This window comes from Mauremys reevesii, linkage group 3 (genome assembly GCF_016161935.1).
Source record: "Mauremys reevesii isolate NIE-2019 linkage group 3, ASM1616193v1, whole genome shotgun sequence".
Taxonomy (NCBI): domain Eukaryota; kingdom Metazoa; phylum Chordata; order Testudines; family Geoemydidae; genus Mauremys; species Mauremys reevesii.
Window position 1 is genome coordinate 45,365,954 of NC_052625.1, and position 27,554 is coordinate 45,393,507.

At 45.0% G+C, this 27,554-nt stretch overlaps 2 protein-coding genes and 1 long non-coding RNA gene across 5 annotated transcripts in view; 2 read left to right on the forward strand and 1 right to left on the reverse strand.

The window, feature by feature from the left end:
• The window catches only part of KCNK2 (potassium two pore domain channel subfamily K member 2), a 224,320-nt gene extending 221,549 nt beyond the window's left edge, over positions 1-2,771 (reverse strand). The window contains exons 1-2 of the mRNA XM_039532271.1: positions 2,138-2,771; positions 368-414 (exon numbers count right to left, since the gene is read on the reverse strand). The gene's annotated coding sequence lies outside the window, so the exon portion shown is untranslated. The remainder of the gene's footprint in view (positions 1-367; positions 415-2,137) is intronic.
• A 4,491-nt stretch (positions 2,772-7,262) lies between these two features.
• LOC120401980 (spermatogenesis-associated protein 7 homolog) overlaps positions 7,263-27,554 on the forward strand; it is a 114,269-nt gene continuing 93,977 nt past the window's right edge. For all 3 annotated transcript variants that reach the window (XM_039532272.1, XM_039532276.1, XM_039532273.1), the window contains exon 1: positions 7,263-7,560. In XM_039532272.1, coding sequence (XP_039388206.1) covers positions 7,533-7,560 — 28 coding nt within the window. In that variant the 5' untranslated portion in view covers positions 7,263-7,532. The remainder of the gene's footprint in view (positions 7,561-27,554) is intronic.
• LOC120401981 lies at positions 7,716-26,014 on the forward strand. The gene is made up of 3 exons (XR_005596891.1): positions 7,716-8,210; positions 16,254-16,360; positions 25,507-26,014. It is a non-coding gene; the product is annotated as an uncharacterized LOC120401981 (long non-coding RNA).

Sequence of the window (27,554 nt, forward strand, 5' to 3'; positions counted from 1 at the left end):
GATTTTACGTGATGTGGTTTATGCTAGTTTTAGGTTTAAGAAGTAGTAGCCCCAATCCTGCAATCTTTATGCCAAGCTCAGTCCTGCAAGGTGCTGAGCACTCGTTAATTTTCATGTGTTGGCCCAAGTATTGGCACACTGTCCATTCGCTTGCAAAGCTAAGCCTTGCTCGTTTCAAGATTTCCTTAACAAAATTGTTTCATGCCTAGGTAATAGCTAGGTGTCACTGCATGCAGTGACTACAGACAAAAGCTTTTTTAAGCCCCTATCCTGCAAGCAGTGGGATTTACATACACCACTCCCCAATCTCATGTCTTCACAGAGCCACACTGAAGTCAATGGACTCTTCACTAGCACAGCTACTTACAGAATCAGGGCTTTAGTTTGTTGGTCTAAATCCTGTGATCACTGATCCTAGGAAGGAAGATTTAGAAGTAGCAGGGTTTATTTAACACATTCCTAGAGTGGTGAAGGTATACTAACTTGCATAGCAAGCTAAACAGGCATTGGAATACATTTAGCTTATGATAATACAATCCACTGAAAACATATAAGGGGGGGGGGAACACACACAAATATAATGGATTCCTATCGATACATTACCGATCTGTTTTTCAAAAGCGCTGAGTCCTCATAGTTCCCATTTATTTCAGTTGGGGCTGGAGGCACTAAGCACTTCTGAGAATGGGGTCCTAGAACTTCTATATAGGTTTTGCAATGTAATTGCATTTAAAATGTTATTCTCAATATTTGTTTTACTCCGTTTGCATTGTGGTAGCGCCTAAGAGCCCCAGGCAGGGATCACAGCCCTGTTGTGCTAGGCACTGTATAAACCAACCAAGAAAACAATCCCTGCCCCTAAAATCTTACAGTCTCAGTCTAGACTAGCCGCTATATACCATGATGATGAGCAGCACAGTATATATAGACAGCTAGGCAAGCACTTCAGATGTTCACCTCTTGCAAGTTTAACACAAAGTTTTATTTGTGTTTTAACAAGAAATGTTATTTTACTTTCAACTCTACAGTGAAATCTCCTGGATATGCCACATTCAAGTACAGGATAACAAACACAAAACCGCAGCTAATATGTGTAAGCTGTGTTCAAAGTTTGCGCTTGCTGTTCTGCTTGAAGACATTCCTTAGTGCTGATCTGCTTGTGCTGTTAAGATATTAAGTTTTTAAAAAAGCAAGCTGATTAATGTTTTTCTTTTGATTTATTTTTATGAGTCACTCCACTAAGTATTTGCATTAGCAGGTATCCTGCTGCCACTAGATTGTTCAACCATGTTTGTTTAGTCGCTGTGTCTCTTGTAAAGAGCAACAATGTTGAATTTTTCTGGGTCTCCTTGAGTTCTACTAAATGTTTAAGTCTATTTTTTAAACAGTTGATTAAACACCCAATCCTGCAACCCTTCTGTGAGTAGCCCAACTGAAGTAAGTGGGACTACTCACTTGAGTAAGCGTTGCAGGACCAGACCGATGTTTTTATTGTTTCTCTTTATATTTTCTCCTGCTGGAGTTGTATTAAAATGGAGGACAAAAAACAACATAGGTGAAATGTCACTATAATTGAGTGCAAAGCTTTTGTTTTCTCTTACGCTTCAAAATACAAAGCTATTTAATATGAACTACTTCTAAAACAAAAAAAAAAATCCAGCGATTACCATTTTTAAGCCACTCTGGAAAGAAGAATTATATTTCCATCTTAAAATTAGAAGAAGTTCTTTAACATGTTAGAGATGCTTCATTTAGAAGCCAGCATCTTGACTGGGACTGGCATTACCTGACTTCTACAAAATAAAACTCAATCAAAGGTCTTGTTGCCTAGTTATGTCAGAGTTGGACTACAGGCAAGGTTGTGGCTATGTTGACCAGCACCAACAGTAGAAGCTAAGTCTAAGGGAGATTGAGGAGTTCCTAGATTTCTCTGTTTCCCCTTCTGAGGCTGCCCAGCCATACTCTGTTCAACCTTCTGAATCTCTTTTTCTTATCAGATCACTCTCTCAGCACAGCTTTAGTTTTCCCCTTCCAAGATTGCAAGTATAAGGAGAGAAAGGGAGACTCTGAATTAAGTACAACAGGGGTAAAAGCCTTTTCCACTAACTTAAAATAGAATAAAAGTCTCAGTGCTTACCTGTTCACAAGGAAGCCTGTTTGAGACCCAGAGATCTTCCGCAGCCAAGAGTTTGGGTCTCAAGGGAAGCATTTGTAATGGCAGCTCTTCAGAACAGCACTACTTCTGCCACATCAGGTGTTAATGGTGTTTTTACTTCTCTGCAGTTGATGCAATGGCTGATGGGAGAAAAGGGAGTGTTTAAGGACTATAAAAGGTTTTATGAGGCTTAAAGAGTGTTAGTATGTCTGAGAATAGCCTTCCCTTGAATATACGGTTAGGATCTATGCAAGTTTGTCTTAAACTGCAGTACTACTCTGAAAAGTAACTATGGTATCTTTTTACTGATCACATCTGTTCCCTGTGTGAATTCAGAGTTGCATCTGCTGACTTCTGCAACAAAAACACTTTATTACTTCTTATTCCTGCAGAACCAAAACAACTCAGGAAGATTGAGCTTCATCTCTGTTTTCTATTATTGAAAAAACTGTCAGGTGTGATAATTCCAAGGCTAGTCAGTTACATGTGTGAAGATCAACTGGCCAGGTTAAGGCATAACTTGCAGAAACTTTATCACCTGTGATGATGTGCAAGCTTATAAGAACCTAACTTAATGATTGGATCTCTTGTTGAATGTGTAGGCTTTTAGTTAAGGGAAAACACACCTTTTCAATTTGAAATGTGCTTAGATTTTAAGTGAAGTTACTGAAAGATATTAAAACACAAGATTTCCCAAAGCTAGCATGGAACTTCTCCTGATATAAATTCTGTATGGTTATACATACATATTAGTTGTTTCTATTTTTATAAGTTATGTTACCTAGTAAATCAATATATTAATTAAACATGATCAGTTCCTGCAGGAAATTTTTCTTAACAGGATAACCCCCAAAATCTTACACTAACATGCACTGAAATTAAAACCTGTTTTTAAAGACCAGGGATGACATTGTACCACTGATTTTAAAACTGAAACCTCACTTGAAAAGAACAGCAAATATGGTCCCATATCACTCAACATTTCCAGCTCACTATTAGTTTAAAATATACATACACAGATACTGCTAAATAATTTTCTGCTAGGCAGGTTCTACTGAATATAGAATCAGAGAAGCTACCACCACTAGGAGCAGAGTTCTACCTTCCCTTTGTGCAGTTATTCTTATTAAATCTAGTGAATAAAGCACTCAAGTTTTCAATACTCTCCTACTTAGGATGAATCAGCACAGTTTCCATCAGGGGCGGCTCTATGGTTTTTGCCGCCCCAAGCACAGCAGTCAGGCAGCTTTTGGTGGCACGCCTGCGGATGGTCTGCTGGTCATGCCGATTCCGAAGTGCCGCCAAATCCACGGGGCCGGCGGACCTCCCGCAGGCATGCCGCCCTCACAGTGACTGGCAGGCCGCCCCTGGCGGCTTGCCACCCCAGGCACACGCTTGCTGCACTGGTGCCTGGAGCCGCTCCTGGTTTCCACGTCTTTGAAAAGAAACTCTTGTAGTAATATTTAGTGCTTCTCGGTCTTCTTCTATTCAAAACTATCTCATGTATGCTCATTTTCTTTCAGAAGTTTCCTAGGTTAAGGTTCAAGGGTGTCTCTGTTCTAGACAGAATAAATTTGTGGTCTAAACTACAAAGTGTTTGTCATACAGCTAAACCACCAAGTTTTGTTTTTTTTAAATAAGGAAAAGCTGCAGGAATACTATTTGACTTCTGCATGTGCCAATGTTCTACAGTGCTCACTATTCTCTCTGTAGTGCTCACTATTCAGGTGACTGATGCTGTACATAAACTGAGATCTTTCCAGGATCAGATTCCTCCTTCCAAAGTTAGTTGCAGACATCAGACTATTTAAGTATTCGTTATAATATTGGGAACAGACAAATGCTGGCCGCCTTGTTTCATCTTCAGCAAGTGCTGGAGGAGCGGCTCTTAAAGTGATTTACTAAAGAGGTCAGTATCATTATCTCCATTTTATAGATGAGAACACTGAGGCAGGGAGAGATGAAGTGACTTGCATAAGGTCACAGAGCAGGCCAGTGACAGAACTGGGAACAGAACACAAGTCTCCCGACTCTCACACTAGCACTCTGTCCACAAAACCACACGGCCTCCCTAATTAAATGTATTTGGTAACAATTTAAATATCTCAAAACCAAAAGTTGGCTATAAACAACAGATCACAATTTTTTGCTGGAAGTAGCTGTAACAACCTCTAGGATAGGTCACCAACAGGGCTGGAACATAGAACCATCATCTCTGTAGCACATACTTCTACCACTTCAACTAAAAAAATAGGTCCTTTAACAGGCAGAAATCATAGGCTCTTATTCTCTATGTAGACCAGCCACCAGAGAGGGACATAATACACACTATGAAAACATGGAAAATGGAGTTGGGAGAAGTTTTTTCAATGATCCTTGAAACAAAAGGCAAAAACATTTGCATGAAAGTCTCACTGAGACTTGCTCCTTGATCACAGAAGGAGAAAAGTGGGTGTTTCCCATGGCTATAGCACAATAAGCCCCAAGATAAACTCTCTCTCTCTCCATGTTTACTACCAAAAGGTGGAATTTGGCCCTTTTGCCAAATGCAGGTATCCAGCCCTCTTCCTAGTGAGCCATGTTCCCATGACTGATACAGATTATAAATTGCTGCTAGAAGAGCAGGGAACATTTTCGTGCAAAACAACAGGGCAAAACCAAACCACAACACCTGTGATTTATCACAGACACACTGCTTGGGCCATCTCAGCCAAAGTCTGAAATGAGGGTGCGGGAACTGGAAAGGAGTCAGGGTAACTGCAATATGGGATACTAGAATACTATTGAACTTTCTACAGAAAACTCATAAGTTAATCTTGCCCTGCAATAACTTCTGCTCTGCAATTTATACACTTCATTGGTGCATATTTATATATATTTCAGTGGTTTTGAATGCACCCAGGTAACAACAAGCATTACTTGTCATGCACAGGGTGTACACCCAAATCCCCTGCCAAATAGCAGGTGTAACTCACTAATTGTGCTGTGTTCCCTGGTAGTGGCTAGATCCCTGAGGCTAAGCATCTGATCTTACTAACAGCAAATAGAGCTACTTCTTTCAGTCAGGTGGTTAAGGGCTGTGCCTTGTCGTTCCAAGGTTTAATGTCTGCTGATGACTCAAGGTGGGGAGGTGTATGCAGTCACATATGCTACACATTTTACCTATACATGATAGCTGGGCAGTTTTAGCTAACATTGTTTTCTGTACTTACTTCTCCCATTGGGGATTTTCCAGTTCCCATATGATTATCTAGAGTTACGAACACTTACCTTTGGAGCTACATAATGTGAAAGGCAGGAGATATAGGGGTCTGGATAAGCATGCTTTAGGAGTAGAGCAGACCCCAGCAGGTCCTCCTGGAATGTCTCAATTCACAACAATCCTGGCTTATGCTTCAATCACTTTTCTGAGATGCATACACTGGACTCTGATGATGGAGCATATTCCCCCGAAGGGCTAGCTGCTGCCTCAATTTTATGTCTACAACTCCCATCATCATAAATGAGAATTTAATCTACTAAACAAGAGGAGACTATACCTTTAGTAAGGTCATGCCCTCAAAATGATTATCACTAATGAGCTCCTACAATAAAGCCTGTTTCTAAACTCATTTGGAAGACCAGCTATTGACAGGTAAACAGCGGTTTATGATTGTTAGTTGATGGCTCACATATGATTTACTATAAATCACTGATGTATTATTCTGCCAGTATAGACATTATCATTTTTTCTGCTATTATTTTCTTTCTGGTAGGCTGTAATCATTTCCCTCCCCTCCAATTCCATCCCCAACCTTATATTTCTGGGGTGTATTTGTCATAACTATTTGAAAAAGATGCCTGTTAGAAAGCGTTTAAATAGATGATTGCCTTGTGTCTAAATGTGCAGTTCCTGGTTATTTTATCCTCTTGTCATATTAAACCTTTGGCACTAAGACTTTGTCTATAATTCACTGAAGCTATAGCCCTGGATGTCAAGAACATTATTTCTATTAGCAGTTTTAAAGCCACTGTGGAGTTCTAAATTTTTAATCTGCTGGTGGACTGACACTTTTTATCACTCAAGCTGTACTTATCGCATTTTTAACAGCACTTGGAGTCCTCCTTCACACAAGAAGTGCTCTATAAATAAAAATTGATTTCTTGTTAACCAGACACACCCAGACATATTTTTCTAACCTTTGCTGTAGATATACCAGACTCAAGTCTAAAAATAGAAAAGAACAATCTATAAATAGACAATGTAAAAAGCTTTTAAAATACCCTCTGAACACTACTGCGTTGAAATAAAATATGGTATTATTTATTAGATGCTCTGAGGGGATGTGAATCTCATAGCAGGAAAAATAATCCTATAAATTGGAGATGTGCCTGGAAATTCTGCAGGTGCCAGTCACATCTTCTGCATCCATTTTACACCAACATTTTTGGTGGTGCCACTGACTTATTGTCAGACCTCGCAACATTTCATGTGGCTGAGGTTGGGTGCTGTGTCCCTGTGCGCCACCAAGTCATAATGCCACTCAGTAGGGAAACCCAGTCTAACATGGGTCGCGAGGTACAGTGCCCCACCTTGGGCAGCCCTGAACTTCTCTGGGGACAGAGAGGTTTGTGGGACAGGTCTGCAAAACCCCAGTTGTATTTCTGCATCAGCTTTACCTGGAAATTCTAGTGAGGACCAGGGCCAGCTCCAGGCACCAGCCCAGCAAGCAAGTGCTTGGGACAGCCAACGGAGAGGGGCAGCATGTCTGGCTCTTCGGGGCGGGTCCCTCACTTCCCCTTGGAGCAAAGGCCCAGCTGCCAAATTCTAAAGTGGCGGCAGTAGAGCTGATGGCAACAGTGTTTTTTTTTCCACTGCTTGGGGTGGCAAAAACCCGGGAGCCGGCCCTGGTGAGGACCATGCCCTCGTCTCCACCTGTTGCCCCAGAGAGGGGCGAGGTCACTGCCATCTTTTGCACCAGTTTTGCACAGAAATTCAGGTGGCACGGAAGCCATATCCTGCACCCCACCCCACACGAGGAAGAAGCGATGATTTCCCTGAGGCATTTACTGGGGGAGGGGGGAACCACAGGCCAGCCCTGTCCTGAAACGGCAGCGAGCGGGAGGTGCAGCCCCCTCCTGGCCCGGGAGGGCCTGGCAGCTCCCAGGGCTGCGGGAGAGGCGCGCCCCGGCTGGCCCGCTCCCGCCTGGTTTCCAGGCGGGTCCCGCTTGCCCAGAGCCGCCCACTGCTCCCCGGGCGACCGGCCCCTGGCTCCCGTTGTTATGGGGATAATCACGCGGCTGACTAGCCCTTCCCAAGGCCTCGGCACATTCCTCCGCTCGCCCGGCCGGGGGTGAAGGGACGCCCCGGCGCTCCCCGGGGCAGGGCGACTGAGCCATGGCAGCAGCCGGCGCGGCTCCCGCAGGTAACCAGGGCGCCGGCTGCCCTGCCGGGCACGGGCGGGCGCAGAGGGAGGCGGCCTCGCTATAACTATAAAGGGGGAGAGAGAAATACCGGGGGGCGGGGCTGGGATTTGCGTCCCCCGCGGGGTTCTCGCTGCTCTGACTGGGCGCCGTGTTCAGTCAGTCGAGCTTCAACGCCTAGCGGGATCTGTAGGGGCAGGGTCGACCTAGGAGCCGCTCCCCTGGGGCGAGGGGTTTTTGACTCTGCCCAAAGCGCCTCCGGTTTTTCAGCAGCTGAAATTCACTGCACACAAAAACAAAACAAAAAAGGCTCCTCCCCACAGGCGGTTGTTTAGTTTGGGGGCTTTCTGCTTTCCTGTAGGTTGGATGGTGGCCTTCAGATTAGTACATCAATTGAGCTGCAAAATATAAGGGGTGAGAAAGAGCCAGAGCTGGACCCCCAGAGGGATTTAGGTGCCTAACTGCCATTTTAAACATCTGCATCCAAAATTTAGATCCTCAAAACCCATGCTCTGGTGCCACCGAATCTTAAAGGTGCCTTAATTCCCTAGTCGCCTACATTTATACCAGTAAAGGCCCCCTAGTGCATGTATTTCTCCTGGTGGGCATACGCACCACTGGCTCCATCCTGTTCTGAATGCCCAGCTCACAGGTAAGCCCTAGTAAGAATTGAACTAGAATCTAGAATCCCCCTCCCCCCTGCCTCTCTCACCTACAGGGTCCAATCCATCCCCTAGGTGTTCTCAGGGCACATTCTGGATTGGAGTCTCCCCCTCAAAAAACACACACCCAGAGAAGGATGTTGTGGTACCCCCTTCAATAGCACAGTGGTTAATACTGACCTAGGGTGTGGTAGATCTACCTTCAAACCATTCCTCTTCCTGATGTCAAGCAGGGATGTGAACCCAGGTTTCCCATCTCCTGTGGGAATGCCCTAACCCCAGCACTGTGGTTGGTCTTGCTCTTGCTTAGGCAATCTCTTCAGTTGGATCTGTTCTACTGTGTATAACTAATTAAATTGTCATAGGGCCAGAGAGCATCTGTGAAAATGATTTTATAGCCTGGTGGTTGGAGAGGTTGAGGGGGAAGGCCTGGGTTCAAGTCCCTGCTCCAATGCATAGTTAACTATTTTATAAAAAAGTAGAACAGCTTCAACAGGAAAGATTAAGAGTACTGTACATCAGCATACCCTATAGGCTGGTGGGTTGATTATTCACCTGGGACATAGGAGCTCATTGTTCAAGTCCCTACTCCATATGAGACAGAGGATGGATTTGAACTAGGGTCTTCCATAGTCTGAGTGCTCTAACCCCTGGGCTATTGAGAAAAGGGGACAGTACCTCATTTGTCTTGTGAGAAGGGACTGACCTGGCTTAGGCTCGTAAATCCAGGAGAGGGTTCATGGCTGTGAATCTTCAGTAGAGGGAGGCACCTCCTGTTGGGCACTTAACTCTTTGTGGAGTGGCTCTTAGGCCACATCCCTCTCCTTGGTGTTTCCTTTTGGCAGGTTTAGACGGATATCTACTCAGGTTTTGTGCTTTTGGGCATTCCATTCTTAGGTGCCTACCTCTCCCCATGTGTTGTATAGGGAGCAAGGGTGCCTAACTCTGGATTTCACAAGACAGCAGGACACCTGAAAGTTAGCACATTGAAGCACTGGATCTAGAGCAGAGAGATTTCACTTGAAAGGGGATTCTACTATAATATAGATGGGCCTACAAACATAGTCAGACCCAAATGGAATAGAATCAGCCCAAATCAAAGTCAAACATGTTTGGAACCATATCTGAGTTTCCCATCTTATCTCTACAAAGGAACAAATTAAAGCACCTCATCTGAACACTCCTGAACTCTGGAGATGTTCAAATCCAGGCCTAAGCATTGAGACTAAACATGGCTGCTCTGTCATGGATGAACTGAAGAGGACAACACAAAGTTCCTTCTACCTGTGCAAACAGCAACACTATTTCATCTGTTTGTGCTGGGGATAAGGGCAAGGAGAAGGAGGAGATAGGATAGTTGGCCAGTGCTGCTGGCAGTGGCCTCAGAAGGGATAAGTTGAAGGTGGAGCCATGCCTCATCCCACTCTCAAATAAAAAAAACATTCAGTTGCTAAACGACAATAAATGTTAGGTTTTACAACTGAAACCCAAGGTATTTTGAAGAAAAAATGTCAGTGCAAAATTTTTCACAGGAAAACAAATCTGGACCTTGTAGGATTGGGCCCATAATTGAAAGCTCCAAACATTTTGCTTTCAGGGCTAAATACTGCCATGATTATTCTGTATCTAATGTTAAAACAGCAATTAGCATCCCAGAAATGAACTTCCACTGCATGAGATTTTGAGTAGCTTGTGATGGAACCTCAAGACCTCTAGAGCTATGAAAGAAAAACAGATGGCAAATACAAAATTTAATTGGTAGAAGGTTAAAGAAGATAAAATCTAATGAATTGTGACCATTTTGTAGTTTAGCATAAACCTTCCATTGTTTGCAGTTGATTTCCAGGATTGCAAATTAATGGCCCAGAACCTCAGCTGGTGTAAAGCAGCATAGCTCCAATGAAGTCAGTGGAACCACACAGATTTACACTGAGGAGATGGCTCTACATCAGTGGTTCCCAAACTTTAACAACCTGTGAATCCCTTTCACTAAAATATCGAGTCTCGCGAACCCCCTCCTAAAAATGTATATTTCCAGGGATTTTCTCATTTACTTGAGTATAAATTATAAAAGTAGTAATCTTGGAAATAGAAACATTTGTTTTTATGACATGCTTATTTATCATTACAGTATTTTTATTACATTATGAAAACAACAACACTCTTCCAAGATCTCACTTTCGTAGCTTGTATCACTTTGAATAAGGGTGTTATAAGACAAAGCTCCTATGTTTCATCAAGGACTATCAGATTTGAAACAGCATGAAGGTATTTAAGAAGCCAACTCAGAGTTCCTCATACACAAGTGTTCAGATCTTGAGCAGTCCAGGCAAACAACGCACGTTACAACAAAACTTAAACTTGGTTTTTAGATTATTATGAAGAACAATACTAGCTGCCTATTTAATTTTAATAATAACAAAAAATATCCACCTCCCTTTCCTATAAAGAGTCTCAGAGTTTAAATCTCCTCAGTGTGATAGATATGCTTGCTTTGATCTGCTTAGCTCTTGGAAGTCCAGGGGCTCTGGGCTGCTGGCCCCCTGTGGCCCCGGGGTCCCTATGAACGGCTCTGTCAGCCATTACGGATTTTTTTCCTGAGAACCGCCTGTAACATTTCATGAACCCCCAGGGGTTCACAAACCCCAGTTTGGGAACTATTGCTCTACATACACATGTCTGCAAAACCTTCTTGTGCAGGACTCCTATCAACTGTAATTGGAGATTTGTGCACTGAGAGTGAAATCCTGGCCCCGCTGAAGCAAATAGCAAAATTCTTATCAGTGTGGCCAGGATTTCACCTTGATTTGCAATAGCGATGATTGAAAAACAAATAACTAAGAGTGAAATCCTGGCTCTACTGAAGTCAATAGGAGTTTTGCCATTTACTTCATTATGCCAGGATTTCACTCTGAAGAGTTGTGGAAGAGATATAAACCCTCATACTCCAAGGCATAAACCAATTATAATTAAAGAGAGATAAGGAAGACACTATACCTATGGATAAATTATTCCATAACTTCAACTTCTGAAGTAACTGGCCATCATTGCAGACAAGATTCTGGATTAGGTGGACCGTTGGTCTGTTCTTGTATGCTCCTGTATTCCTGATAAGACAGTCTCTTGATGCAGCAGATTTAAATTGCTGTAATTATACCAGTTTTTAATGTACTTTTTCTCAGTTGCCAAGAAGTAAAAGCCAACAAAAAGAAGAGGCCAACACTCTCAGGGAAATAAGTTTTGTTAGCCATGTCAATACAGTAGAACTTAACTAATTACCACTTTGCTAAACTGCCTATTTGATAATTCTCACAAATAATGTGGTGGTCTTACCCCAACTCTCAGGTCATTTTTAATAGCAGAGTGATGTTTCATATTACTAATATGACTTTTTAAACAAAAATACGGTAGTCTTTTTTGCTAATATACTATGAGAAATCCTTTAATAATTACTGTAAAACTAAACTGCACCTGTCAAAATAAATGAAGTGATACCACAACTTGCATTATTTAATCATATTTCAGAGGGGTAGCCGTGTTAGTCTGGTTCTGTAGAAGCAGCAAAGAATCCTGTGGCACCTTATAGACTAACAGACGTTTTCAATACGATTTCAACCTCAGCCTGGACCAATCTACACGGGAGGTCCACTTCCTAGACACTACGGTGCAAATAATTGATGGTCACATTAACACCACCCTATACCGAAAACCTACCGACTGCTATGCCTACCTTCATGCCTCCAGCTTCCATCCCGGGCACACCACAAGATCCATTGTCTACAGCCAAGCTCTGAGGTACAACCGCATCTGCTCTAACCCCACAGACAGAGACCAACACCTACAAAATCTCCACCAAGCATTCTCAAATCTACAGTACCCGCACGAGGAAATAAGGAAACAGATCAACAGAGCCAGACGTGTACCCAGAAGCCTCCTACTGCAAGACAAACCCAAGAAAGAAACCAATAGGACTCCACTGGCCATCACATACAGTCCCCAGCTAAAACCCCTCCAGCGCATCATCAGGGAACTACAACCCATCTTGGACAATGATCCCACACTTTCACAGGCGTTGGGTGGCAGGCCAGTCCTCGCCCACAGACAACCTGCCAACCTGAAGCATATTCTCACCAGTAACTGCACACCGCACCATAGTAACTCTAACTCAGAAACCAATCCATGCAACAAACCTCGATGCCAACTCTGCCCACATATCAACACCAGCAACACCATCACAGGACCTAACCAGATCAGCCACAACATCACCGATTCATTCACCTGCACATCCACCAATGTAATATATGCCATCATATGCCAGCAATGCCCCTCTGCTATGTACATCGGCCAAACTGGACAGTCTCTAAGGAAAAGGATAAATGGACACAAATCAGATATTAGGAATGGCAATATACAAAAACCTGTAGGAGAACACTTCAACCTCCCTGGCCACACAATAGCAGATCTTAAGGTGGCCATCCTGCAGCAAAAAAACTTCAGGACCAGACTTCAAAGAGAAACTGCTGAGCTCCAGTTCATCTGCAAATTTGACACCATCAGCTCAGGACTAAACAAAGACTGTGAATGGCTTGCCAACTACAGAACCAGTTTCTCCTCCCTTGGTTTTCACTCAACTGCTAGAACAGGGCCTCATCCTCCCTGATTGAACTAACCTCGTTATCTCTAGCTTGCTTCTTGCTTGCATATATAAACCTGCCCCTGGAAATTTCCACTACTTGCATCCGAAGAAGTGGGTATTCACCCACGAAAGCTCATGCTGCAAAACGTCTGTTAGTCTATAAGGTGCCACAGGATTCTTTGCTGCTTAATCATATTTGTTCACCTAAGGCCAGATTTTCAAAAGTATTTAGGTGCCTAAAGAGGCAGATAGGTGCCTAGTGGAGATTTACCAAGAGTCTCATTCTGTGAGTTGCTGAGCATCTCTCTTGAGTTGCTGAGTCCCCTCAACTCCTGTTTAGTTAATTTCAGTAGGAGTTTACACTGATAATTCACAATGGGGCTGCTAGACATTAGTGCCAGTCATTCTTTCAACACATTGTAATTATTTATTTGTGTTACTGCAGCGCCTAGGAGCCCCAGTCAAACCAGAACCCTATTGTGCAGGGTGCTTTGCAAACACAGAACGGACAGTCCTTGCCCCAAAGATCTTATAGTGTCTAAGAGCCGTTCACTGCTGTTTGGCCCCATCATGCTGCACATGGAATGAATTCTATTTAAAATCATCATAATTTCTGTGCTAAATGACTAGAGGATGAGGCTCTGCATCAGAAGTTCTCAAACTGTGGTCTGCTCCCTCTAAGGTGTGCGTCTGGGTGGCCGCACAGGAGAGAATGAAGGGCCTACCCACCTAATTAGTGGAGCCACGCCTGTGTGGCTCCACCTAATTAGGTGTCTGGACCCAGGACAAGACACACATGTAAGATGAGGTGGTGGCCTGGGAGGGAATAGGGGGTAGGTGGGAGGAATTTGGGACATGCAGGGCTGCGGTGGCCAGAAAAAGAGGTGACTTTCCCCATCTCCAGGGCTGAGGCTGCCGGGGAGAGACAGCCCTCCTTCCCAGCCTCAGCTCTGTGGCTGCTGTGGTGGGGGAGAGACTCCCCTCCTTCCCAGCCCCAATTTGGGGGCTGCTATGCTGCGGGAGAGAGAGCACATCCATCCATCACATTCGAAAGGTAAGATTACTGATAATAAATGAGTTGTGTGCTTTTATTTGTAGACCAAAAAAAGTTTATTAAGGTTTTTTTATATAGCGCTTTTATCCAAAGTGCTTTACAATAGTTAGCGAATGGTACAAACAGCATTTGGAAAGATCATTAAGTGGTCCGCCGAGACCCTCAGCAATTTTCAAGTGGTCTCCAAAAAAAAAAAAAAGTTTGAACCACTGCTCTATATCATGATTTCCCCCATAGTATCTGTTTAGACAAGTCCAATTAGGTAAAACAGAGATTCTAACTGATATCTGTTCTGCTGCAGTTCCGCTCCCATTTCTTGATCATGTAACTTTAGATTAACTATAAATTGTCTTTAATTTTTTCCTAGTAATTTAGATATCAGTGACTCTCCTTAAAACTTCCCAGTTGTGCATTAGATAATTAGCTAATGTGGTGTCAGCTATTTGAAGCATTCCTGGTACAGTAGTTACTAAAAGAAACACTTGGGGAATATTGCTAATGCCAAGGTAATGTTACTTAGCTATTTAAGGCAACTGAAGTGTTTTCAAGACAACTACTGAAGTAATTGTTAATAATCGATTGTACAAAAATATACTGACGTATTATTAGGATGACTTCCTTTTTATTGTATCCCTGATATTTAGGCAAAAGACCAATATACCTGTATGCACTGTTTCATAATTATAACAAAAAGTTTGCAAAGAATATAAAACCTCATTCTTCAGGATTTAAGTCAATCTAGAGAGAATGAGGATGAGATCTAACATGGAGGGGTGGCAGATTATCCTACATCTCTGCCTACTTCAGGTTTCTTACACCTTCCTCTGAATTACTGGCCATTGTTGGAGACAGGATACTAGACTAGATAGCTCCTAGGGTCAGATACAGTATGGCAATTCGCATATGTTCCTATTGTTTCATTGTCAGCATATGTCACCAAAGGGAGCGGGGCCAAAACTTCATAGTGTTTAAAGTTATGAAGTCCAATTCTTGGGTCTGGCCAAGAAATGCTCACAAAGGGGCTTTTCACTCCCTTCACAGCTTCCTGATTCTCCAAATTGTGCCTGGGACTAGCTCCAGTGGACTGCTCTGGCATGGAGATGCTCTGGCCACGTCCCGTCCACCCCCCCACCTACCCACCCGAAGCTGGCGCCTGTACGAGTGGATAGCTAGAGTTGCTATGTTGGCTTTGTGCTCCCCAGAGATTCCCCTACTCATGAGAATTCTGAGCCAGCCAAATTCACTGGCTTTATGTTCCCTTTTCTCTGGCAGAACAGATCCTGTAGGGCTACATGGTAGCAGACATTGCTTTTACTTTGTGATACCTTAAGTCAATTATCCAGCACCAGTATCTATTAGAAAAAAGCCATTCATACAGAGCACTAGAGGACCCAGTGGTACAGTGGATAAGGATCATGATTAATGTACTGTAGTAAGCTTCATGGCAGCCTGGACAAATGCAAAGCATGCCATTGAAGCAGCATTAATTAAAAAAAAAATGCTGTCATCTTCTTCTCCCCTGCAACCATGTACCTGTTATTTCTTTCTATGCTTCTGTTGCTTCCAGAAGACCCTATATGACTTGCTCCTTCCTAACTGCCATGAACCAGCAGATTTCAAATGTGGTCTGCTGTATCCGGAGAGGATGCTATGTTCAAGATTGTCACCTTTAATGTACTACACTGATACATCAATTTGATTTACAGTCCCCTGGTTTAAACATGGAAAAGTAGCAATAATAGAGTAATAATAATAAATGATAGAATATAAAAAATAGAATGATTTATGAAAATACATTTTGTAGTTCAGGACCCTTATTGAACACCTCTGCAAAGAACAATAGATTGTATCTCAGCCTTAATCAGAAACAGAGAAGTTTGATAACTCCTTACCGAATAAAACCAAACATCTTAAAAATGGGTTACTTGTCCCATTTCACTTTTTTCTTTTTGATCTCATTGACACTGTTATTCTAATATTGTGGTATAAGAAGGAGAAGTATATGCCTTACCATACCAGTGCTGAACTGGGAAGAAAGAAGTGGAGAGAGTACAGATCTATGTAAAGTCACAGAAAATAGTAGAGAACAATAATGAGTAATCCTCATATTAAGCATCCTTTCTCCACATCCTTCAAACTTTTGGGATTTTATTTCCTTTTTAATCTTCTACTTTGTTGTTCTCCAGTAAATATCATTAAGTTCAGCAAGAACATTTATACTAGCACAATGGTATCTAGGCATCAGAAGAAACATATCAGTAAAGAATATTGATATCTGCTATTGCATTTAGCTGGTGCTAAGTGGATTTGTTTTGACTTTTATTTCATGGGAATGACCCCCAGTTTCAGCCACTGATGTTGTTGCATCAAAACCAACCCATGTTGAGGATGAACCAAGCTACACCTATAGAACTTATACTGGTTGCAAGCAGGGATAAACTGCACCAAAGGTAAACTACATCTTTGCCTTTCCTACAGCAAGGGATTGCACTGGTGCAGCTGTGCTGATGTCTGAAACTGGTGCTAAATCCCTAGAAGACAAAACTAATTCCCAGTGTAAGTTATACCCAAACGAAACTCCCTTTCACTGGCAGAGCAGAGCAAAAAGTTCTCAGAAGTTGGTGGGCCATCTTACTGTGGCACTCTGTACCTCAGGGGAACACCCAGCACCCCCATGTTCTTTATAAAATGAGTGGGTGGTATCCAATGCAAAGTTTGTTATGTTGGGTGTCTTCGGAAGGCTCATTATGCACTGAGCATGGTTGTTATAATGATGATATAGTAATTGTTACAGTGATGTTATAGTCGGATTTGGAGCAATCACATTTTTGAATTGCTCCGCTCTGGGCAAAAATCTACTGCTCCGCACTCCAGCTCCAAGCTCCGCTCCAAAGCCCTGGTTATAGTGATGTTATAGGTTATAATTTCATGTATATAGTTATGAGGCTGAAAATGTATCCTCATGGCTTAAAGCAAGCCCAGACAAAAACTCTCCAGAAGCAGAGGGGCAATTCACACTTCATCAGGGAGTGGATGGGACGAACCCAGCCGAACCTCACAGGAACAAAGGGTGCTGGTCTAGGCAGCAACAAAAGAATCTGTTAGACTCTCGAGGGAGTCACCCTCCTTCCTTTGGTCACTTTGGAACTGCGATGTGGTAATGCTCACTTGACTCTGAAGGGGTGGGGTGGGGCAAAGCCAAGAGGGAAGAAAGGACGTGATAAAAGGGAGAGACGTTTGCCATGCTCTCTCGCTCTCTCTTCCACCTAAATCTACAGACATCACCACCAAGCGACTGAAACACTGATCAAAGGGGAGAGCCTGGCTGAAAGGCAACCAGCCAGCCTGTGGTGGCAAGCATCTAGGCCCCATCTACACTGACAAGTTTGTGCGCAGTAAAGCAGCTTTGAGCGCTGTAACACTTGAGGTGCACACACTGCCAAGCCACTTAGTGTGCAGAAACTGCACAGATGCAGCGCTCTAAAAAAAAAATCCCACCTCACTGAGAGGCAGCGCTCTGTGCCATGGCTACAGCGCTCCGGTGCCAGTGTAGACACCATGGTGATTACAGTGCTATGATTGGCCTCCAGGAGATGTCCCACAATACCTGTTCTCACATCTCTGGCCATCGGTTTGAACTCTACTGCCCTGCCCTCAGATGACCAACCGTCAGCCCCACCCCAAACATTCCTTTGCAAATTTGAAAGTCTCCTTCCTGTTTGCTCGGTGATGTGTGCAGTGGCCTCAGCGCATCTTTCCAGGTGGACATGCCTGCTCCACGCACCAGGTGACCCCCCGCTTGGAGCAATGCTGAGCTGCGGGTCCGCATCAGCATTTGGAGAGAGGAGGCAGTGTGGTCACAGCTGCGCTCCAGCCATAGGAATTATGATACCTGTGGACAGATTTCTAGATGCATGATAGAAAAGGGCCATGACCAGGACACATTGCAGTGCAGGGTCAAAGTGAAGGAGCTGCAGAATGTCTATTACAAGGCGTGGGAGGCAGCCCACGGGCTGCCGGTTCTACAAAGAGCAGGCTGTGATACTCGGTGGTGACCCCACCTCCACTGTGAAGTCCTCTGTGGATACTTCGTTGGCTTTGTTGCCAGTCAAGAGTGGACCGAGCCAGGAGGAGGCAATCTGGGATGAAGATGGGGAGGGGGAACCAGAGGCAGAGGATGACTCGGAGGCCAGAGATGCATGCAGTCAGGAGCTCTTTTCTACCCCAGAGGCGCCTAGCCAGTCACAGCAGTCGGATTTAGGGGAAGCGCAAACAGGAGAGGCGGTCCCTGCTAAGTGGATCTGATTTTTGGGAATTGCTGAAGCAAATTGTTGGGGGCAGGAGGGTTGCAGAAAGTAGACTTGTCCTACTTCATGCCTACTTTGACGACAGAACAGGCTGTTGATACATGCCCTCACTTTACGTGAATCTCCCTCAGAGATCTCCAGGAGACTCTTCCGGAGATACGGGCAATTCACTCCCACAGGTTCCTCGGCAGAGCTGCTTTGTTTCTTCCATTGTGGGTGGGATGGGGTGGGGAGAGAGGGGGACCATAGCTGCACACAGGCTAGCCACATAGGGGCCAGAGTGGAAGCCGCAGACTTGGAGAAGACCCTCCCTTGATTCCCTGCTCACCCTCAGCAGTGAGATATCTTCCATAATGATATCACCTCCTGTGGAAATGATTATCAGGCCCCCCCTACAATGCTGGCTCTCCCCAAGTGCCCAAGAGCCACGTGCCCAGTGTACAGCAGGGTCTGGGAACAGTGATTTACCCTGCCCCTGCGGCTACTTATCATTTGGGGGGTCTTGTGGCTTATGTGTGCTTGCCTGGGGTCAGCAAGTTAGTGTCAGGTGTGAGTATTGGCTGTGTTTTAAAGCACTGAAACAGTGTTGTCTGGGTTGCAAACAATACTGCTTCTATAAAATGTTGCATTTAAACTTCACAGAGATAACCTTGGGAGGCCAGCCTCCCTTATCGGTGGCAGAACAGCTGCGAAGAATTAAAAAGCGTCCAAGAAAAACTAAGGAGGACTTTATGCATGAGGTTATGATACACTCCGCCACCAAGAAAAAGGAATTGAAGGAGACAGCAAGAAGAGGGAATGAAAGGAGAACGCGTCACACCAAAAAGAAGCCACAGAGCGGCTCTTAAACGTTATGGAGCGCCAGGCAGACACACTCCGGGCGATACTAGCTCTTCAAACTGAGCAGCTCTTTCCCATGTGTCCCCCTGTCATGCCCCCTGCCAACACACTCTTATCAACCTCCTGGCTCCCTGCAGCATTCGACTCCTCCCTCCTCACAGTCCAGCAGTGTGGACTCCCAGTGCCCACTGCATTCAACACCTATCCATCTGCAGTTTGGCCCTGCTGAAGTACAGCATCTGCTGCATCGTACTCCAAAGGAGAAGGTTGTGTATGATCCCTGGACATACACAAATCTGTAGCTCTCCCAGGACCCCTCCTGTTCTTGAGACCTTCCATTCCCCCATCCCCCTTCCTGCCGATGATTTTTTTTTGTTTGACTCTCTCTTCTGGTTGTTGTCTTTCAATAAAAGAATTGTGTTTGTTTGAAAGCAATCTTTATTCAGTTAAGTGAAAGCAAAAAGAGCACTGCAAAACAATATACAGTTATGTTAAGGACCCTTCTTGCATATTGTGCACTAATCACCTCTTAGCATTACAAGCACTGCATTCCCAAGCATAGCAACAAATATTAGTGGCTTTCAGCTTCAACTTGCTGCCTCAAAGCAACCCTGATCCTTATGGCCCCGCGCTGTGCTCCTCTAATAGCCCTGGTCTCTGGCTGTTCAAACTCAGCCTCCAGGCGCTGAGCCTCTGTGGTCCAGCCCTGAGTGAAGCTTTCACCCTTCTCTTCTCAAATATTATGGGGTGTACAGCATGCGGCTATAAGCATAGGAATATTTTCATCAGTCATGTCCAGCTCCCCATACAGGCATCGCCAGCAGGCTTTCAAACAGCCAAATGCACACTCCACAGTCATTCTGCACTTGCTCAGCCTCTTGTTGAATTGCTCCTTGCTGCTGTCAAGTTGCCCTGTGTATGGCTTCTTCAGCCACGGCATTAAGGGGTAAGCGAGGTCTCCCAGGATCACAATGGGCATTTCGACTTCCCCTACAGTGATCTTCTGGTCCGGGAAGAAAGTCCCTGCTTGCAGCTTCTTGAACAGGCCAAAGGATGTGTGTGGCATGCACCTTTCTGGACCAGCCATTATTGTCTGTGAAATGCCCACAGAGATCCACAAGCAGCTGAAGAAACATTGAGAAATAGCCCTTGTGATTAATGTACTCAGTGGCTAGGTAGTCTGGTGCCAGAATTGGAATGTGCATGCCATCTATTACCCCTCCGCAGTTAGGGAAGCCCATTTGTGCAAAGCCATCCACAATCTCACGTACGTTGCCCAGAATTGTGGTCCTTCGGAGTAGGATGCAATTCATGCACACTTGCATCAACACAACTCCATTGGTCGACTCTCCCACTCTGAACTGGTTAGCGACCGATCAGTAGCAGTCTGGAGTAGCCAGCTTCCACAGTGCAATCACCACACACTTCGCCAGCATCAGGGCAGCTCTCATTCTCGTGTCCTTGCACCACAGGGATGGTACGAGCTCATCACACAGTCCCATGAATGTGGCTTTCCTCATACGAAAGTTCTGCAGCCACTGCTTGTCATCCCAGACGTGCATCTTGATGTGATCCCACCTCTCAGTGCTTGTTTCCCGAGCCCAAATGCGGTGTTTCACTGTGGTCAGCACCTCCGTGAATGCCTCAAGCATTTCTTGTGTTATAGCTACAAGATCAATGTTGCACTCCTCTTGCCCTTGTAGTTTAAGGAATAACTCCACTGCCGCTCATGACATGTTGGTCAGTGCAAACAGCATTTTTGTTAACAGCTTGGCATCCATTCCTGCAGCCAGAAACAGGCAGGGCAGGGCGCACAGTACACAAACCGTTGAAAGATGGCACCAAATGCGGATGGAAACACAGGGATTGCTGGGATATGAAGCAATGCATCACAGGGGATTGGGACAGGACCCAGGATTCCCCACCCTCCCGCCTTCCCACAAGTCTTAGCGGCAAAAGAGAAAGAGGTGCTCTGTGAGGTAGCTGCCCAGAGAGCACCACTCCGAATAGTACCGCAAGTGCTGCAAGTGTGAACATGCCATTGCGCAGGCAGTTGTCAATGTGAACATGCAACAGCAGTTTTTCTTCGGTGCTCTGAGTGGCGCTGTACCTGCTGGTGCTGTAACTTTGCAAGACATGCCCTAAGTTTGTAAAGACATCGAAAGTGTTAAGATCAGCCCAGAATGCATTTTGCTTTCATTTCATTTGACCAAATCTAACTTGTTATGCTTTGACTTATAATCACTTAAAATCTACCTTTATAGTTGATAAATTTGTTTATTCTATCAGAAGCAGTGCGTTTGGTTTGAAGTGTGTCAGAGGCTCCTCTTGGGATAACAAGCCTGGTACATATCAATTTAGTTAAATTGATGAACTTATATAAGCTTGCAGAGTCCAGTGGGTTGTGTCTGGGACTGGAGATATTGGCTAGCGTCATTTGGTTGCACAATCCAAGGAGCAGCTTACATGCCAGAGGCTGTGTGTGAACAGCCCAGGAGGGGGGTTCTCACAGCAGGGCAGGGTAAGGCTGGCTCTGAGAGTTAAGGATTGGAGTGACCTAGCAGATCACTGGTCTGGATAATACGAGATGGGACCGTCACACTGACCATCTCAGGAAAGAACCAGTGCCATGCCCAAGTCCATCTCCAGTCCTTGCCGCAGGGCCCAATTTATTGTTCAAACACAGAAACTCCTGAGCTACACAAAAACAAAGCAGTTCCCTAGAAGTCTTTTCTCTTACCTCGCTGAGCCCTCCTTCCTTAAATCCCCTGGTGAGTCATTGGACCAACAGGTAGGCCTAGATCCACAGAAGATGCTTAATCACCTAAGTCCCAGTTTTGCCTCCACTGCAATCCACAAAACTCCCTCTCAACTCTGTATGCACTTAAACTTATTTGGCACCTAAGTTTTCAGTGTAAAAGCTCCATAGGCACCTATGTTTCTGCCTCTGAGTATGCACACTGGCCTCCTAGGCATCTGGCTGCCTATCTCTCGCCTACGCTCCAGAGCAATTCACAGACTGGGGGAAGATAAGCATTCAGCTGCTTAAGTCGTGAGGCTGATCCAGCAAATGTGTTCAGAGGCTGCCTACAAGGTCAGGTGCTGATTGAAAGCTGGCTGGAGGAGTGACACATACCTTATGTTTAGCCCCATGGTTTGGGTACTTGTCTAGGATATGGGAGACCCAGGTTCAAGTCTACCCTTCCAGCTGGAGGAGGAGAAAGGATGTGAACAGGGGTCTCCCACCTCTCAGGAAGCTACTATAACCACTGAGCTACAGAAGAGGCTAATGTGGGGCTCCCTCAGTCTCTCTTGTTTGAAGAGTGACTGGACTCTGGTCACCTACTCCCCCCCCCCCCAAGTGGGTGCCCTAAACCCTGGACTACAGAGTCTCTCTTTGGCATATTAACTATTCCTCTATGGATAAATAATTTAAAAATAATCATTGTGCAAGAGAGAGAGAGAGAGAGAGACTCTGCCCTTCAGTGGAAGGGATGGCAAAGCAGTTATTTACATCCATATTTCCGTGCACTAGTCACCCTGGCATCTACATCCTTTCTCCCACCCTCTGCCAGTCTTGGCTGTTTAAATTGTAAGATCGTCAGGTCAGGGACTGTGTCTCACTAGGCAGTGCCTGGCACAAGGAGGCCCTGCCTGATCTCACTTGTGGTTTCTAGGTGCTTCTACAGTACAGTCAATCAATAAATAATCTAGGTACCAGTAAGTATTGAAACATCACAGGGAGCGTGCAAAGGATGTAATAAGAAAACTTTTAGGCAATTGAAATTGAGATGACTCTTAACCATCCAAATACTGTCTTTAAGGAATTTAAAATACACCTCTACCCCGATATAACGCAATCTGATATAACACGAATTCAGATATAAGGCGGTAAAGCAGTGCTCTGGAGGGTGGGGGGGGGTGAGGTAGGGCTTCGCACTCCGGCAGATCAAAGCAAGTCCGATATAATGCGGTTTCACCTATAACGCGGTAAGATTTTTTGGCTCCCAAGGACAGCGTTATATCGAGGTAGAGGTGTAATAACTTCCGTAATGTGCAGGCAGCAGGTTCCTGGCCATCAGAAGTGATAGCATACACCTATTTATTCTTTGCTCTTACTTGCCCAGGAGGGGGCTGCATTCTTTGTTAATGAATGCACTCTGAAGTGTTTTGCCTGCAAAGTGCCTTACCTTAAAGGGTCTTTAAAGTGTCTCTGCCTTAATAGGTGCTTGACTGTGCTTCCTGCCAAAGCCCACCAAGATGCAATGGCTGGGCTGCATGCTTGAGAAGCTGTTTGGCTGCTCTACCTGGCAATTAGCTCATCTGTCCTGCCACCACATGCAGGTTAAACCCTGATGAACAGGCTCCCCAGCGTGTACAAATTCTCTCATTTGGATACTGCATAAGAGATTACAAGTTTTAGCTGAGCCACAGCCCATGTACTACAGAAAAGCATGTTAGAGCGTTACTGTGTTGCAGAGGGGGTGAGTACTGCTACTTGAGAAACAGGAGCTAGCTAATTAGCTGAAAAAGGCCAGTGCAATTGGGGAGTTTTAATTACTATTTAAGATGCTTGAAAATGCTGTTACAAAATTATGAGACTAGTACTGGTTGTAAAGAAATGCCAGTAATGAATGCAGCTGCACAGAGCAGTATGGATGATGTACACAGCTCTAAACTGAGTCAAAATGTAGAATTAATGCTGCTAGGTCTTAAAAAAGAAAGATATTTCTAAATATCTGCCAGCTAAACCTACCAGATGCTACCATTCCAGGTGCTATTAATGAAAAGTGACAAAGAAGAAGGGTCAGAAGCTGCCTGTGAAGTTAAATTTGCCCCTTACTTTCATGTGCTCCTTATTGTATTTGTCTTCTGATCTTATTTTTCTGTTTTTATAGGGAGAAATCCATGCACAACTCTGCTTGATATCAAAGGAAGTTGATAAAGGCCATGCTTTTTCCCTCTTTCATCTCTCTCTTGCTGCTTCTCACCTTTTCTCTGTAGCTTCAATTATAGTGGTGGCCACCTGGTGCCAGAAAGCCCACTCGGAATGGGATTCCTCTTGCTCCACAGAGTCAGGGCCGCCCAGAGGATTCCGGGGGCCCGGGGTCTTCAGCGGTGGGGGGCCCCTGCTTCGGCGGTAAGTCGGCGGCAGGGGGTCCTTCCGTTCCGGGACCCGCTGCCAAAGTGCCCCAAAGACCCACGGCGGGGACCCCCCGCCACCGAATTACTGCCGAAGCAGGACACGCCGCCGAAGTGCAGCCCCCACCGTAGGTCTTGGGGGACTTCGGCGGCGGGTCCCGGAACGGAAGGACCCCCGCCGCCGCCGAATTACCGCCGAAGATCCGGCTGCACTCCGGCGGCGGGTCCCACTTCGGCTGTAATTCGGCGGCGGGGGGTCCTTCTATCCTGGAGAGGAAGGACCCCCCGGCAGCGAAGACCGGGAGCGAAGCAGCTCTGGGGGCCGGGCCCCGCGAGAGTTTTCCGGGGCCCCCGGAGCGAGTGAAGGACCCCGCTCCAGGGCCCCCGAAAAACTCTTGTGGGGGCCCCTGCTGGGCCTGGGGTTAATTGCCCCCCTTCCCCCCCCCCCCCCCGGGCGGCCCTGCACAGAGTAGCCCCACAGCTGTCTTGTACACTGCTAAAAAAGTAGGCATTCCTAGCCAGGGACGGGCATAGTCTGGGTAGCTTGGGTATGAGCTAATTCAGAAGTTCCTGGAGGTTCCCTCTACTTCTGTTTAAAGTGGGGGTGAATTGAGTCTGGAGTGGTGAACTGGGTCTTTACAAGAACTGGTAGTTAGATACTAGGAAGTGCATCCAGCTGGGACTCTGTATAGTACAGACAGAGTGAGCTCTATATAAACAGCAATAAAGAGCTGTTTGGGATCTTCTGGTTTATGTGTTGTAAGCTGCTTCTGATACCAGACCAGGAACATTACATCCTGTAGGTATTCACACAACAGCCCAGAGCTAATACAGTCTATTGGGAAACTATCCTGTGTTTTAAGAAGCTGAAAGTGTTTACTAAAGTGTTTAAAATGTGCTTTGGTGGTGGAGTATGTGCAAGATGAACTGCTACTGTGTTCACCATTAATATTACATGTCTCAAATACTGTATTTCTGTATTCCTGGGAAAAAAGGTCCATACTCCCCGTGTATCCAACCTTGCATGATTAATAGAAAACATCCGAAAAAGTTATAAATCCTATGTTGTATCTGCTTAAATGTGTGTTATCAAACCCACTTCTCTTTCAAACTTTGTACATTCCTAGTACTAGGAATACCATGTGGCTAATTTGAAACCACACCATAATATGCCTCCCTAAATTTGTCAAACAAACCCCTACATTAGAAGTAGAAGTGTGTGATACAAGACAGCATAACTCTAATGAATAATGTTACAGGGAACAAAGCTTTATAAGGAATTGCTTTTGTCACTATCTCTTTTGCAGAAGGAACCAAATCCTGCCAGGGACAAAGCACCTTAAATTGCCATTGAAATCCATGGGTGTTGAAGGTGCTTAGCATCTTGCTGGAGGCGCTCACCAACATGCAAATTCAGGCCCTTTTTCCTTGGAGAATGATCCTCTCCTACAGCAATAACTGCTTCAGTTATATACTTTTGATTTTCTTTTAGATGGTCTTTAGTCTCTTCTGTTGTGTTTCATTCTAAACATTCAGGGAGAGTCTGCCTCCTCTTTTTTGCGAATAACATTGTCAATGTCTTGTTATATTTGTGCATTATTAGAGGTGGAACCTAGCAAAGTGCATCTCGAGTTCTGTAATTTTTACTTAGCGCTTCTAATGTTTACTTTCACCTTCTTGTAGTTGCTGTGTTTTATAATCAATAGAAAGAATTCCCTGGGTAGGGTATTGCCTTTTGTTTACCTTCTTTAAGAATATCTGATTTTTCTTCTATTAAATTTACAGTGTCTGCCATTAAAATGTTGCTAAAAGAACCGTGCACTGATGTAAAATATAGCAAAGTGTTGCATTTTTATTTCACAAATTATTTTTGTTATACTTCAGAAAAATTAAAGCAGATGCTTGGTACAGGTGCAATTGCGGGAGACATCATACAGGGGATAGTGAGACAGTAAAGTTAATATAAAACTGAGAAAAATACAGAGAAACTGGATGGAGATTATACAGACAACACACACACTGTTAAATAAAAATCAGGCCTTGTAGGTTGATTTTCTGATGGATCAGAAATCAAAGATGAGGAGTCTGTATATATTCTTAGTACAACTTGTTCATTTACTCTGCATACTCCAGTTGAACAGAGGTGATCATAACAGGCATGCAGGTAAACCCCTCTTTCAGAAATCTCAATCCAAAACCCACCAATGTTGAGTTTCCCAGGTAGTAACTTCTACTCTGATAACTGACTGTAGTAAAAGAGATTAAGGCAGAGAGCAAACTCTTGCTGCTTGCCATAGCTTCCCCGAAGAAAATACTTCACAAAACCAAAGTGACAGTATAACATTCCTTCACAGACTGTATGCTGCTCACTAAGAAAAAGCACACATAATGCTATGTGTGACTGCCATCTGGTGACTCCCACCATTAAATTATTTTAGAAAAGGTGCCAAAATATGTCCTGTGTATGTGAAGCCAAAGGGACGTTAGCATGCGGTAAACTGCATTGTTGAACTGCAGCCTTATTGCATTTGTACCATTTTCTACAGCAGGAGGGTACAAAGGTGAAGGTGATCTCCATTGTTTCAGTATCAGACAATTTGCTACTGCAAATTTTCAATTTGATATTCTTCTAAATCATTAAAGGCCTGATCCTGCTCAAATATCCTGCTCAGTTTTTATTCAGTCCTTACCTGAGGGTAGTCTCCCATTGCCTTCTTCACTTGGAGATTTATCACGGAACAAGGACGTCGGGATAGAATGGGGCATTGTAGCGGGGTAGTCACCCTGCGCCTGCCCGAAGGGATTAAAACAGCCCCAGGAGAGGGCTGCTCTGGGAAGAGAAAAACCTAGGCTGATTGGGGAAGCAGCCTCAGCTGGGGCCACGCCCCAATCAGGCCACAGCTGGCCTTGTAAAAGGCTGTGGGCCAGGAGCTCAGACAGTCTCTCTCTAGTGGTAGAGAGGGAAGGGCCTGGCTGCCTGGAAGCTGAGAGGGTACTAAGACCGGAGCAGGGCTGGGGGAAGGCCTAGGGAGTTCCAGCCTAGAAACCCCCCAGGCTGCAGGCCTTGTTAAAGACCAAAGACGGTACTGGGGTTGCAGAGGGCAGCCCAAGGGTAGGCAGAGGCAGCAGGTTCAAACCCCTCCTTTGTTGGTGATGCGTGGCATTTACACTGCAGTCCGCCCTAGCGAACAGGGGCTAGATCGAGACTGGCAGGAGCCATAGTCTGAGGCGAGGTGGGGATTCCCTGGGGAGGGGAGACCCAGATCTGTGGGGGTACTGCCAGGGACAGCACCCTGTCCTGAAAGGGGCACTGGGGTCCAGGAGGGACTTGTGCCCAGCGGCAAGCAGGACACCG